General features: G+C 38.5%; 1 protein-coding gene across 11 annotated transcripts in view; it reads left to right on the top strand.

The window, feature by feature from the left end:
• ERC1 (ELKS/RAB6-interacting/CAST family member 1) overlaps positions 1–13,856 on the top strand; it is a 189,955-nt gene that overhangs the window by 76,006 nt on the left and 100,093 nt on the right. For all 11 annotated transcript variants that reach the window (XM_085049384.1, XM_085049389.1, XM_085049393.1 and 8 more), the window contains one exon: positions 1,767–1,960. In XM_085049384.1, coding sequence (XP_084905510.1) covers positions 1,767–1,960 — 194 coding nt within the window. The remainder of the gene's footprint in view (positions 1–1,766; positions 1,961–13,856) is intronic.

Below are 13,856 nucleotides of genomic sequence, written 5' to 3'. Positions count from 1 at the left end.
AGCAGGATTTTCAGTCTTACAGTTCAGTGACAGAGGAGTGTCAGGGTTTGACTTGAAACTCACTCAGAAGTAGGGAGCCTTTGAAGTCTTCCTTAATGCATTACCTCAGGAAAGGGTTCTGGTCTTGCACGATTTTTGGTTCTAGCACACTCTTGCTGACATCTGCCTGGGAGACCTGGGGAGTGCCTGGCATTTTGTTCTAGGATAAAACACTGTCCAGGTTAGTCAGCTTTCTGGAATTCTTGTTTCAAAAAAGAAAAGAAAACCAAAACAGCTTAGTATTGACCCTCAGACAAGAGCTGCAAGGCCAAGGCTCTGGAACATGAACCTTTTCTTTGTTTGGGAAACCCAGATCTGTCCCAAGGTCAGTCCCAGTAAAGACAGGCATCAAAATGTTCGTCAGTCCCAGCATATTCTGCCACCACAAGTCTCCTGGATTCTACTAGAATGTGGTCTTGGCTTTAAAGAAGCTAATTAAAAACTAGACACTTCAAGGGAAAAATGTTGGGGTCAATAAATGGATATTTTCCTCCAGTCTTATTTTACTGAATAACTAAACAGATTTAGCCAAATGTAATTTTGCTGTTTGGTTCTTTGGAAGCAGCAGCTTTCAGCACTGAGTTTTTTTACTGCTGCAGTTCTCTCCAATTACCTTTAAAAGCAACAGAGTCTTATACTATCAGATCTAGACTTAGTGTGCTTTGGAGCAGAGCATTGGCAGCTTGTAAAACAACTTTCCACAGCTGCACACAGAGGGGAGAAAAGTCTATAGTCTTGTTCTCTGTTGTAGGTTTGTTTTGAGAAGAGCACGGCCTTGTGTTTTGCAGGCAGTCCTGGTCAGCAGAATAGCTTCATCAAACCTGCTATTCACTGAAGCAATTTTGAGCAATTCTGAAATAGCTTTAATTGATATCAAATTGCAGTTCAAGAGCCAACTGCAGAGGGGCAGGGTGAGAGAAAAAGGATAGTCCTTAGTCTGCTGGTTTCACTTCTGCATAAATGCTGCATTCCTCCTGTCTCATGTGCTTGGGAACTACTGAATTAATTTTACTAATAAATTAGTGATTTTTGTAGCAAACCAAGACATTTAAAAAAACCCTAAACAATCTCTTCATTGGGATCGTGGTATCCTCAGTCATCTGATATTTTTTGTCCCAATAGTCTGATTTTGAAAAATGTATTTCTTAGATAACTAGGCAAAGATCATTTCAGTAGGTAACCATACTCATTAACCCTGGTCTGTGTGGCTCACAGAACTAGCAAGGGCTTGAGCACATCAGCACCGTCTGTGCAGATGTGTCTGACGCTTTGCATATTGATGTAGTTATTGAAGGCTGTTAACCTGGGATTTCTTTTTCTAGAACATGTAGGTTAAAAATGCCTCAGATAACTAAATCTATAGTCCTGACACTGTTTTAGAAGTGTATTTTAGGAACTTTTAGATTCATACTTGCTTTTATTTTTCTTTTCTTTCAAAGAAGTTAAAATTTTTTCATATTTCTGCTTCTTTTTAATTTCAGTTCTCTTTCAAATTAAAAACCACAGGGTTTTTTTAGGTTGAACTAAAAAGATAATTTTTTGTAAATGTTTCTTTTCTTAGAAATTATTTCTCCATACTTAAAAGCAGCATAGGCCCTGTATATTTCTGTCTAATAATTAATCTTGCCATTTTGAAATAGGTTTCTAGAGATGGCATTTTGGAATTGTCCTATGTGAAATACATACATGTGAATGAAGTGTTTCGTCCTTGAACCTTTTCCTTACAGGCTCACGAGGCAACCCTGGAGGCGAGGGCCAGCCCAGAGCTGAGCGACCGCATGCAGCAGCTGGAGAGAGAGGTGACAAGGTATCGGGAGGAATCTGGCAAGGCTCAGGCTGAAGTGGATCGTCTTCTGGAGATCTTGAAAGAGATGGAGAACGAGAAGAATGATAAGGATAAGAAGATAGCAGAACTGGAAAGGTGAGAATGGTATAAAGTTAAAAAAGGAGCAAAAGAGTTGATTAATGTTAGAAATAACAGTTGTTTTTCTTGTCTTAAAAACCTTAGAGTGCCTGTTTTGGGAAGGTCTGTTTAGAGTTTTTCTATCTTTGGTCCTTTGTTGTGCTACATTGTAAGAAAGAGGGTGTCATACCACGTGCTTTTGTTACCTGGCTGCTCAAAAATAGGGTTGATATAGGTAAAACTAGAAGGGTAGACAGAGCTGCAAGGGAATGGGGAGGGTAGGAAAAGCTGCTGACACTGTGGTGTGTTTGTAGAACAGTTTGTTGTTACAATAAATTCTTCAGGCATAACTGTCACAAATACAAATAAGACATGGCTGAACCTGTATATCCAGGTGTGTTACATGCATAGAGTCTTGTTTTAGAGCTAGAGTCTTGGTGTCCTGGAAAAAATAGACAACTTTGCCTTTTAAAAGTCTGTCCCAAATGGTGGTCCATGCAGAGCAAGCTAGAAATTATCTTGACGTCTAATGCTTCTGCAGCTGTTGGAACTCTGTTGTGCAAAGAACTGTAATGCCTGCAGAAGCAATTGTCAGCAAGCTAAACAGCAAATATTGCTGTGCCAGTCAGGAACAGTCAGTATTCCATGTGGAGAAAGATGAGGAGAAATAAGTCACATTTAGAGAATAACTACTAAAAGAAAAGGGACTTTTCAAAAGAGAGAGTGGAGTGTCTCTTCCCTGTAGTTTTTTCTTTTGCTAGGTCTCAGTGACAACTAGACCATATGTTGTCAGGAATTGGAAATGGTATCACAGTTTCATCCACAGCAGAGATGTGTCGCCTGTTAGGGAGGTCTGCATAGAGGAACAGAGAAAGAGAAGAAACAGTAGGGAGAGGAAGATGAAATAAAAAGCAGAAAACTGTTGTTTTAAGTCTTGTCAATGCAGGCAAAACTGCCTTGTGTTTAAGTTAACATAAAGAGGGAAATGCTTCCATTCTTCAGTAGCTGTTGCAATTACTGAGTGGATGACATTGGTTTTCAGCTGTTAATGAGACAAAAGATATTAAAAAAAAATGTGTTAAGTATGGTGCATGCTATGCAAAAGTTTGAAGACTATTCTCGAGTCAACACAAGGTTGAAAGCACAAGCTCATTAGTATGTATTCTATGTGGGGAAGATTTTGCTTTTTCTTACGGGAAGGTGGGCCCTAAGTCCACATTTCTTCTGTGGGTGAACAACCCTGTAAGTTTTGTTTCTGTCCCTGATCATGGTGGTGTAGAGGGTTTTGTAGCTGTCTGGTTATTCCTTTGTAACTAACTGTCTGCTTTTTGTATTGCCTTTCCATAACCTCCTGTCTTTCTGTAACTTTTCATTTTGTGTTCTGTTTCCTTCCTGGCTTTCTCTCCCTATGTGTCCTGTCCCGCCCTGGCCCCCCGAGTTGTGTTGTTTTGTTTTTGTGGGGGTGTTTGTGACTGTGCCTTTCCTCAGAAAGCACACCTCCCGCAAACTGCACCCTCCCTCCCAGGTGTCGGTCCCTGCACCGCAACACGTAGGGGGGTTTGTGTGGGACTTCCTGGGAAAGTGAGTGCCCTAAAAGGCTTCTGTTTCCTCCGGGCTGGAATGTTGCCACTGCCTGCCCGGCTGCTGCTGCTGCTGCTGCTGACTGGGGCTGCTGCAATTCCGCTTTTCTCCTTAGGTCAAACTGGTTATGTCAAGTGTGAGCTCTCACAGTCTCTGCTCTGGTTGTGACCACAGTGCAAAGGAGGTTTGCTGCTGTTCTCCCTGATTTAAACTCGACAGAAGCTGTTGTTTTTCAATTCTAATTCTCCTGCTGTGTTTTACCTTTGGTTCTGATCTCTGCTACCAGTTCTGCCTGAACCAGCTAAAACTCAGTGTTCTTCAAGTGTTCTAAAATATGTCATTGATAGAGGTCAGTATTGACTTACTCTTCAGTTTTCCCATGATGACTATCCTGTAATAAGAAAATAAACAAACAAAAAGTAATGCTCCTTCTCTGGGACATGGCCATCACAGCCTTCAGATGGGTAGTTTATACACAGATCTATTTGTGTGCAAATAAGAGCTGACTTAGTACTTGAGAGGTGGCAGTAAATATATCTGTACATATTGCTTCAGAGGTAAGCCCCAAATGAATATATATGAAAGTCCTGGTTCCAGCTGTAGGCTTAAAATTGGTTTTCATTTGGCACGCTCCCTACATGAGATAGGTAGTTCTTGTAAGGACACAGGACTTTTTTTTTTTCTGAAGAAAACTTTGCTTTGGGAGCAAAGGAAGACAGCACTCAGCTGTGCAATACCAGCAGTCCTGTTAAGGACAGCTGGGATTAGTGACTATTTTAAGAAAGAGAATTTGGAGAGTTTTCCTGAAAAGAATTTAAGGATGCCTTTTTCAAGAAGAAACCTTCCAACTTTTGATTTGTAGCAGCCAAAAGGTATACTCCTCATCTTAAATATTTCTTCTCAACAGTAAATAAAAGATTAAATAACATTAGGTGATCTCAAAGGAGTGCTGAAAAATGTGAACAGTAGAATGAAGTATCTTATTTTGTCTGTTTTTAAGACAGATATGTTTGTGTAGTGTTCTGTGAAGGAGAGATGGAGAGAGAAATTAGCTGTATTTTCCATCAACTTTATGGTTTCCTAGAATAGTGTAAAGGAAACTGTACTAGTAAAGTATGCCCTAAGCTTAAGTCAACAATTTGAAGCTGAAATACTTACTTCCAAACTGCTACTCATATCTTGGAATAATTGTCTTTGGTTTTCAAGTTTGTTGTTTCTGTGAATTTTTAAATAGTTTTTTAGAGAATTCCTAAGCAAGAGCCACATCAGGGCATATAAATAATTTAAAGTAAAAGAAATGTTGTCCAGTTAAAGAAAGGTGTTTATAAAGTCATAATCATCACCATTAAAGTTAACCTTGACAGATGGTATGGCTATAATTCTGTATTGCCTTAACTCATTATAGTCCTCCTAAAATAAATTGAAATCTGATTCAGGCATTGGAAAACCTGAAACAATTGAATATTATTTTAAAATACTTCAATCCATTTTGTTGCCATACAACATAAAAGCAAATCAAATATATTTATCTTGTGGTTACCTGGTATTATTACTAGGCAGAATCTCTTGTTGTTGTTGTGTTTTTCATCCATTTCCCTCAAAAATCTGTAGCTTCAGTAAATACTAAAATTCCAAGGTAAATCACTCAAAACTTAAGATATTCCAAAATGAAGATTGCCTTATAAATTTAATTCACATCTTGATGTGAGTGTTACAGCTATCACAGTAAAGTGATACAATCTTTAACCATATATGAACGAATTTTTTCCACAAGAATGCTGCCTTCTGTGAAGGACACAGCTGAAATTTTCCCCAAAAATCCCCAGTTCAGTTGAACCTGTCATGGGAAATAGCAGCACAAGTTTTTAATATTTGGCAAGCAACTGAGGACAGGGTTTTGTAATGGAAAGAAGTGGTCAGGCCCATAGTTAGTCCAGCTCCACCTCTGAGCACACAGATCTGTTGAGTATTAAGATTTTCATAATTTCCAAGCTAGGAAATGAAGAAGTAATTTCTTTCTTCTCATTCTTGCTGCTTTATCTTTGTTCAAGATCAGCATGACACCTGATGTCCTGTATCAAGTTTCACAGAGGGAAAACAAAAAAACATTTCATAAAAGGATAACTTCTTTAAACAGATAAGAATAAAATATGCAGGCACATTTGCTTACAGGTATTTGAAAGTATGCTGATTTTCAGAAAGCAAGTATCTGCCCTTTGGAAGTGAAGCTTTGTTCAAGTGCCTTGAGATCAACACTCAGACTCACTAATCGCTTTTGAAACCTACATCTAAGGAAAGAAAAGAGAGACAGAGAGACACTGCCAGTAATTGCAAATCCATCTGTAGAGAGCAACAGATAAAAACCCCATCATAGTGATTTTACGGTGCCTCCTCAATCCATCCTCACCTTTTTCATATAATGGGATATCCTTTTTTGATTTGTTCTACATTTAGCTGTCCTTTATTTCCCATTCTTTCCCTCTTCCTGTGTATTGGGAGCAACTGAAACTTGATGATACTGCAGAAACAGCTGTTCTAAAATACAAGGTCAAAGAACCCCAATTAGTCCAGCCCTTGCCATGGTGAGAGGTCAGGGCTGGTGCAGGCTTTGGCTGAATGAGCTTGCTGTGTTATCCCCTCATTGAACCACCTAAACCTGGTATTATGTCCATGTTCCAGCAGGCAGGGCTGACACTGTTAAACAGAATGATTCGTGTCCATGGCACTGAGTGCAGAGCAGCTCCTTTGTTCAGTTCAGCAGTGGGCTGAAAGCATGGTTTGCCTGCTAATCTAAACCTAAGGATCTGATCTTGGATCCTCCAGGAAGGACCCTGCACTAGAGAAATGCCAGTAATGAGAAGCACTGACCATGAACTTTTTTAAAGGCTTCCTTTCCTGCCAAATTTTCTGTAGTGCTGAAGTCCTGCTTGTTTTTATCATTAAATCAAGGTGGTTTTCAAGCACTCCCTCTCATGCCTATTATCTGTAATGAGTATAGGAGTTGTCATCTGCCTTATATTGTAGCAGTAATGGATTTTATTTAGCAGATATCTCCTGATCCAGCTGTTAGATCAGTAGAGTGTAAGAGCTGTGATATAATTAAAATAATTATAAACGTGAGGAGAAAGAACATCACGTAAATAATGAGCCTAGTCTGCATATCAGTTTGTTACCTGCCTTTACTACACCTCTTCAAAAGCTGTTCTGTAGCTTTGTTTCAGTCAACATCTTTGAGCAATATAAGAGTATCCGTAATCACAAGCTAGTGCGAAAGGAGTAAAAGAAAACCCACCAAAACTCTCTTTTATACAACTGATAGAGTAAAAATAAAAGTGTCAGATCCTTGGAGTACAGAAAGAACAAAAGGAATATACAGTAATTGCCAGAAAGCCAGTGAAATAGTAATTTTAGTGCTGCATTGTGGCCATCTGTGGCTGGGTTTGTGCTCTTAGATCCATGCATACGTGTGTGCATGGATGCACACACAAACCTTCTGTCTCTCCATCTCTTCCCTATCCCTCTAAATATCAACCTAGAATAAAAGGGAAAGACCAGCCATCATTCTTTTTATCAAGAAGATGTGTCAAAAGTGGTAAACATGAATAGCCTTTCTGCTTTGACAGACAAGGAGCATCAAATGCCTATTGTTCCCTGTCAGACTGCTTTGAAGGAATGACAGAGTAATAAATATACACAATCACTCACTGTCAAATGAGTGGGATTCAGAGGTTGACTGAAGATTGTTACATAAATACATCCTAAGTACATCTGAGACAAATTTAGCAGGCTCATTTCACTCCCTATAATATACAACTATGTGGAAAGAATTGTTACTGGAATAACCAACAGCTTTAAAAATATGTATTTCGTAATTAAAATGCTTAAGCTTTCGAATCTCATTTTTTTGATCTGTACCCACTGAGCAGATTTAAGTCGGCTCTGTCTTTAACATGAACAGGATGGTATTTTAAAAGAAAATGGGTTTCTCTGAGACTGCCAGTTGGCATTACAATTGTCTTGTCTCCCTGTGTGACTGTTGCATCGGAGTACACAGTTAATGGGGCTGGGCAGGAACGCTGCTGCTGGATCTTGTAAGGAATGCTGCAAGTGTGTGTTCTTGCTCGAAGGGAAAGAGTGCAAACTAAAACTTGTGATTTTGCTCTGTACTGAGCATGTCTCGGTATGTATCTGATCCTGCTTGCTTGGGGCTGCTGCCTGGGGCAGATGCTTGCTGTGCTCCTCTGTTCAATTTCACTGATGTAGCCCATGAACTGAGGCTCCACCTCCAGTCCATGGCAGATCTCCATTTACTTCCTGATAGCTGACAATTTCAGGTGTTTGCCTTGGTTTTAGTTTGAGTGATAGCGCACTTACAGATTTTTTTCTAATTTGAATGTGCTTTCAGACACAGTCCTCATTTTTGTTTGGATAAATATTGTGGTTATTCTAAAAATCCACACTCTTAGAAGATAATTTGCACCTCTGTACCAAAACCTTGGAAAAGAGGACTAGCATTTACACAAAATGTATTTTTCTTGGGTAGAAAATTATTCCATAACAAAATGGAGATGTAGCAATAATTTTTCTCTGTTCAAATCCCATGCAGCTGGTTAAATAATTCTTCTGTAGCACACAGAAAATTGCAAGTGACCTCAGCATAGTGTTCTACATACTGTTTTGCCTTCATCCTGTGCCAGCAAAAGATGCTACCTTTAATAGCAGTTGGAAGAACTGTATGGTTCATTGAAATTCTACTGGGCTCTTCTGAATTGTAGCCTGTATGTTTTTCGCTGTTAAACTGAAGAAACAATATCACATCATTACAACACAACCAGGAATTGCAAAGAATCCCTGAAACACAAAATGAGAAGTCTTACATTTTCCCCCATACCTTATTTATTCCCATTTTTTAACCAAGTGTTTATTTTCACATATTTGTTCCCTTTTGTTGAATTTGTTTTTAGTCTTGGATTTCGGTCAGAATTGTTATTTACGTATTTTTCTGTATGAACTAACCAAGGCTTTTGGAACATTATAAGTTACTTCAAGATCAAACACTGAGATGTGGTATTTGGCATTTTACAAGTCTCATCTTTCCCCAAATCCCTAAATAATACAGCCTTTACAGCAGCTGTCCTTGAAGAGCTTGATTTAAAGAATGTTGGTTTAGAAGCCAAAGAAAAGTACCTTTGCACTAGTTAATCTGTTACAGACCAACAACAGCTGCTTGTACAAATTCAATACCCTACACGGCTGATAGTAAAATTTATGCCATAAATAAGGACTTCAAATTTCATTTACATGCCTTCATATACCAAGAGTAATAAAGAATATAGCAGTTAGCCTATCCTATGGAAATATTTTTCTCCAGCCCATATCCTGCCATTTTAGTGTGAAATTTTGCCACGGGAGAAGTACACCACATCTTGTAAAAGTGAAATTGCTGCTTTGGACAAAAGGACATTTCCTTTGCCTCTCTGCTATTGACTGAAAACCATCAAATTTAAAACCAGATTGAAAAGATCTGTATTTATGGTTCCTTGTTGACTTACCTTGCTGTTATCAGTGAAATTGACAGCAGATGCCTATGAAAGATACTGGAGACATTTGGAAAAAAAAAGCAATAATGAACCTATGGGACCTCATGTTATACAGGGGACTCCAGCATTTTGTCTTGGTCAATTCTGCTGTTGAACAATGTTGGAGAGAACTGTCAAAAATATACCTGTTTGGTCATTATTGTTTTTAGATTGCACTTTATACAGGAGAATTATATGGCAGGAAGAAGAGGCAGCTGCTTTTATTGTTTCTCTTTGAAAGAGATGACTTCAATGTCAAAATTAAGATGAGCTTTTAGCTTTGATAAGTCTTCAGGTCTTGAGGACTTTACTCCCTGGTTGGGGTTTTTTTCTCCTTTCTATTTAGTCCCTTTAGACAAGTTGGGATCATCTTCAGGAAAAGTGAAAAAATTGCTTGTCTTGCTCATGGAGAGAAAATAAGCCCCTAGAAGATGTCATAAAGGAAGACAATAGGTTTCATCTCAGATAGTCAAACTCTGCATTTTCAAAATGGTTGTTAGAATTCTGGAAGAAGGGTACTTGCTAATGATGTGATGTAAATCCAGAGTTTTCTTGTAAAATGGCTTATTTTCTTTTTCCAAGAACAGTTACATAGTGGAGATTATTTTCTCTACAGAAAGTTGCCTCTAATTGAAATGGTGTAATCTAATCTAAAGGTCCTTTTTTCTTTTATTTCTTTTTCTTGTTAATTTTTTTTTAAATTAGACGTCTGTAAAACATGCAGCTCTGTGTTTGTGAATGATTGTGTGTCTGTGTGTCATTACCTGATTTATATCTGCTTGTTTTGTCCTTTATTCTTGAACTGCTTTATCTCTGGACTCTGTTTTCACAAACTCTAACTCTTTCTCTTTCGCATCTCCTCCCTGGATTTGCTGCTTCCTTCAGCCTCACCTCAAGGTCAGTATTCACTTTTAAAAGGGTGTTTATAAGATTGTCTATTCAGCTAAAATTGAGATCTTAGAGAAGATTGCACATCAAATTGCATGATTGCAAAATAAAAGATCAGAGATTTGGTTTAAGTCTGTGTAGGAGGATGGGTTGAACAGGGTACATGTTTAGATGGAAAGAATTTAGATCAAACCGTTGTAAATCAATGCTGTTGTGCCCTGGGAAGAAGGGGGAAGACTGACCAATGAAGTTTTTAAAGGGAAAAAACTACAGGAACAGGAAGCTGAAGCAAGACAGTTTAAATATTACTGGTTTTATCTGTTTAAGAAGAGGTTGGCCATTAGCCATGTTCCCTGATACAAACACATACTGTTGAGTGCAAAAGTAGTTCCTTTGAAATGCTAGTCATACAAACTTTAACTGCCGGATCTTTATCATTGCATCTGTGGCTGAAACCTTATAGTGATGTTGCAGAACTGGGTTTGGTGCAGTTTGAATGTGCTTTGCTGTCAAAAAGAACCAAAGGTGGAGGGTTAAAGATAAGTGAATTAGCAGAAGGATGAATTTGTGGAAAACACAAAATGATAAACCCCTGAAATAACCTTATCTAGAGACAATATGTTTTGAGTCTTTCAGCCATGTCTTATTTTTCTGTTTTATAGTTTAAAAGCAGTTGCTAACCATATCTCTTGGGATTCCAGTAGAGCAGCTCGGAGTAAATGTCTATGGCCTAATTAATACAAGTCAGAGTATTTTATCTAATGACTCTGATGTGCCTTTGAAAGCTGTGAAACCATGCTGGATTTTAGTCCTTGATGATAAAGTCTTTTTGGTAGAAAGCATCTGTGACTCCTGGAAAAGGAATGATCGTAATTGTTTCAGGCAGCATCTTTGCCCAGAAAGCCACTACTTAATGACTAAAATTCTGAGTTATTGACCAACATCCGACTTTGCTGTTCATGATTAGCACTGAAAAATGTGGTGGTGACTGGAATCCCCCAGTGCTGCCATGCTGCTGACGCCTTTAAATTGTGTCAGTGTCCTGACCTTGGTTTGGCACAGGCGTTGCACTTGTGGCCTTGGGTACGTGTTTTTCTTCCTCCCACAAACTGCAAAAAGATTGGAAGTTAATCATCTTGTTGTCATCCATCAATACCTTCCCTATTCAGTGTGTCATATTGGCATACTTGTAATTACTGGGAAGAGCGGGTCTGGCCTTGAATGACCTCCTTCAAATCCCAAAAAACACAACTGCCAGGAAGCTTTTTCTGCCCTGTGAGTCTTCTTCTCTGAAATAACCACCCTATCTTCTGCTGCACGAGCAGGACTGTTGGTTAGTCTGTGTTTGCCTGTTTCCACCGTGAGTGGAGCTTGATGTGCTTTGGCTAATAAAGCCCTAGATGTTCTGGAATGCAGCTGTCAAAGCTGTTTCATCTTCAATCCAGGTGGCTGCAGGGATTTATCAATACTGTGCCTATACTGGAGTTAATGATAAGAGGGGGAATGATTTTAGGGTGCTGTTTAAATGTGGTCGTTCTAAGACCTGGTGTGATTTCTCTATTCCCAAGCAATGTAACCATAACTTTTATTCTCACATTAGAGCATATTTTAAAATTTGGCTAGAGAAGATGTGGTTGTGATTTGAGGTGACCAAATGTTGGGATTAGGAACTTGGAAAGGTTTTCTGCTAAGACATTAAAGAGATTGTTAATTCTGTCCTCACAGTTTCTTAGTCAGTTTGACTTTTTTTATTACTTTTTTTTTCCATTTTTAAAATTAGTATGGTTAGTTGCTGAGGTTTTCATGCATTTTTTAAAATAAATCAAGAGTGTTAGGAAACAGGTGGAACAATTGTTCTTGGGTATACACAATCTCTGCTGAATATGTGAAAAATGTGTTAGGTGTGTCTGTCTTCTAACAGGAGGAAATACTCTGAATTATTTCTGTTCTCATCAAGAACAGCTTTGCTTACTGTAATCAGTGCAATACCACTGAATTTTCTGATCTGTCCATTAAGCTTTCATCTTCTCTCTCCTGTTGACAAACTCAGTGAATCAGAATCTTAACCGTGTAATCCTCATCACAGTAGCTGCTGTGACATGTACATATTGCTCAGAAGTCTTAAGGATCCAGAGTGGATGTCATGCTGATTCATAGTAAGTAAAATAGTCCTGGAAAGCACAGGGGTTAAAGCAGTTCTCCCTAAGAAGTTTTTTTTGCTAAGCATCTCTGCTGATGACAGCTTTACATAAAGAACTCCCCAATGTTGGCTGAGTTCAAGAGGAACAAGCCAAATAATACTATTGTGATGTCATTACCTGCAGTAGTGAGGAAAAAAGAAAAAAATACCATAAAATCATATGCACCAGTTCTTTTAAGTTGTTCTTTGAATATATGTCATGAAAGTTGAGATGGATAAAAAGACTGACCTCACGTGCTACAGTGAGCAACTACATATTTTTCAAGGAAGGAATGAGCTGTATTGATAAAGCAAAAGTAGGATTTCCAGCTTCAAACTGGGTAACAAACAGCTTAACTGGACAGGACATATCCCCCAGGAGGCTTGTCTTTTAGTGTTCTGCTTTCTATTGTCAGATTTTCTGTTAGTTTAAATCACATCATTAATTGTACTGTCTGTCATATATTGGAGTAAGTCATCCAGTTCTTTAAAGAAAGTTTTCTGGATTTTTGTGCTATGCTGAAGAGAATTTGATGCTCTAGAAAGTAGTAATTAAATGCTGTAAACCTTATTTCCACAAGCAAAGTGGTTTGGTGATTAGATGAGTAGAGGCTGGTGGCATGAATCCAGATAAAAGTCTGCTAAGAGTGTCCATGTAAAATTAAATGTCAGTGTAGCAACTCAAGTGTAGCCTTATAAAATCAAAGTAAAAACAAAATACTAAATCTGAGGGGATTATTTCAGTCCTTTTTCCAGAGTCCTAAATGTATATTGAACAGAACATGTCTAACCACTGAAGAAATATTTAAAATGTCATCCTTCTATAAGAAAATAGCAGATAATATTGCATAAAAAGTTTAGCAAGTAGAGGAGACTCAGGGTAGTATTCAGTAATTCTTTAAAAAACAAAACAGCAGAGTATTTAGTGACAGGCATCTAGTCTGTGGCACCTGTGGGTTTTTCATTGTGCTGGAAATACCTTTGCACACTGATTTGTGTACCTCCAGGAAGCTGTGGGTCTGAGGACTGGCAAGGAAGAAATTTCACTGGAAGTGTGGCTGGTTCTTTAGTTTCATACCTTCAGAAGGCTCCAGGTCTTCACTCTGCTACAAAGTTGGTCATTAACCATGTCAGGAAGTGATAAAAATTTCAAGTGTGTTGAGTCAGCAGTGGTTTTAGCTCAGCAGAGACAGAAACATTGTCTTCAAAGAAGTTTCCATTTAAATTTCCTTGGCTGTCTCCAAAAAATAACAATCTCTAGTAGTTGTTTTCTGTTCAATATACGTTTCCTGTAATTCTACTTAGAGCAAAAATGGCTTTGTGGAATTATTTACACTAAAAATACTTTTCTTTTAAGAGTTATCTGATCCTTGTGAGTGAGAAGTGAGGCATCCTAGAGATGAGAGTGGGGAAAAGAAGGAATGAAGGCATCAGGCCTGGCTGGGAGGGTTGGGTGGTGATGAGTAGGTCACAAAATAGAACTGTGGTTTTCCTTAAAACAAGTCACTGATGTAGCCTTTCACATTTGCTTTAGGTAAAGTGATTATCAGAGCTTTCCTCCTCTGTTTGAAGTGGAATCTCTACCTTTTCTCTCAAAGGACCTCTTCACTTACCTCATGTGACTGCATCTTAATTAAGCAAAACTATTCAGAGCTGTACATCATCTCAGAATTGTCGCTTTCCTGCA

This window comes from Lichenostomus cassidix, chromosome 1Ab (assembly GCF_008360975.1).
Source record: "Lichenostomus cassidix isolate B80296 chromosome 1Ab, HeHo_3.0, whole genome shotgun sequence".
NCBI lineage: Eukaryota > Metazoa > Chordata > Aves > Passeriformes > Meliphagidae > Lichenostomus > Lichenostomus cassidix.
The sequence above is the reverse complement of the archived record's forward strand: the minus strand, read 5'-3'. Positions and strand labels throughout refer to the sequence as shown.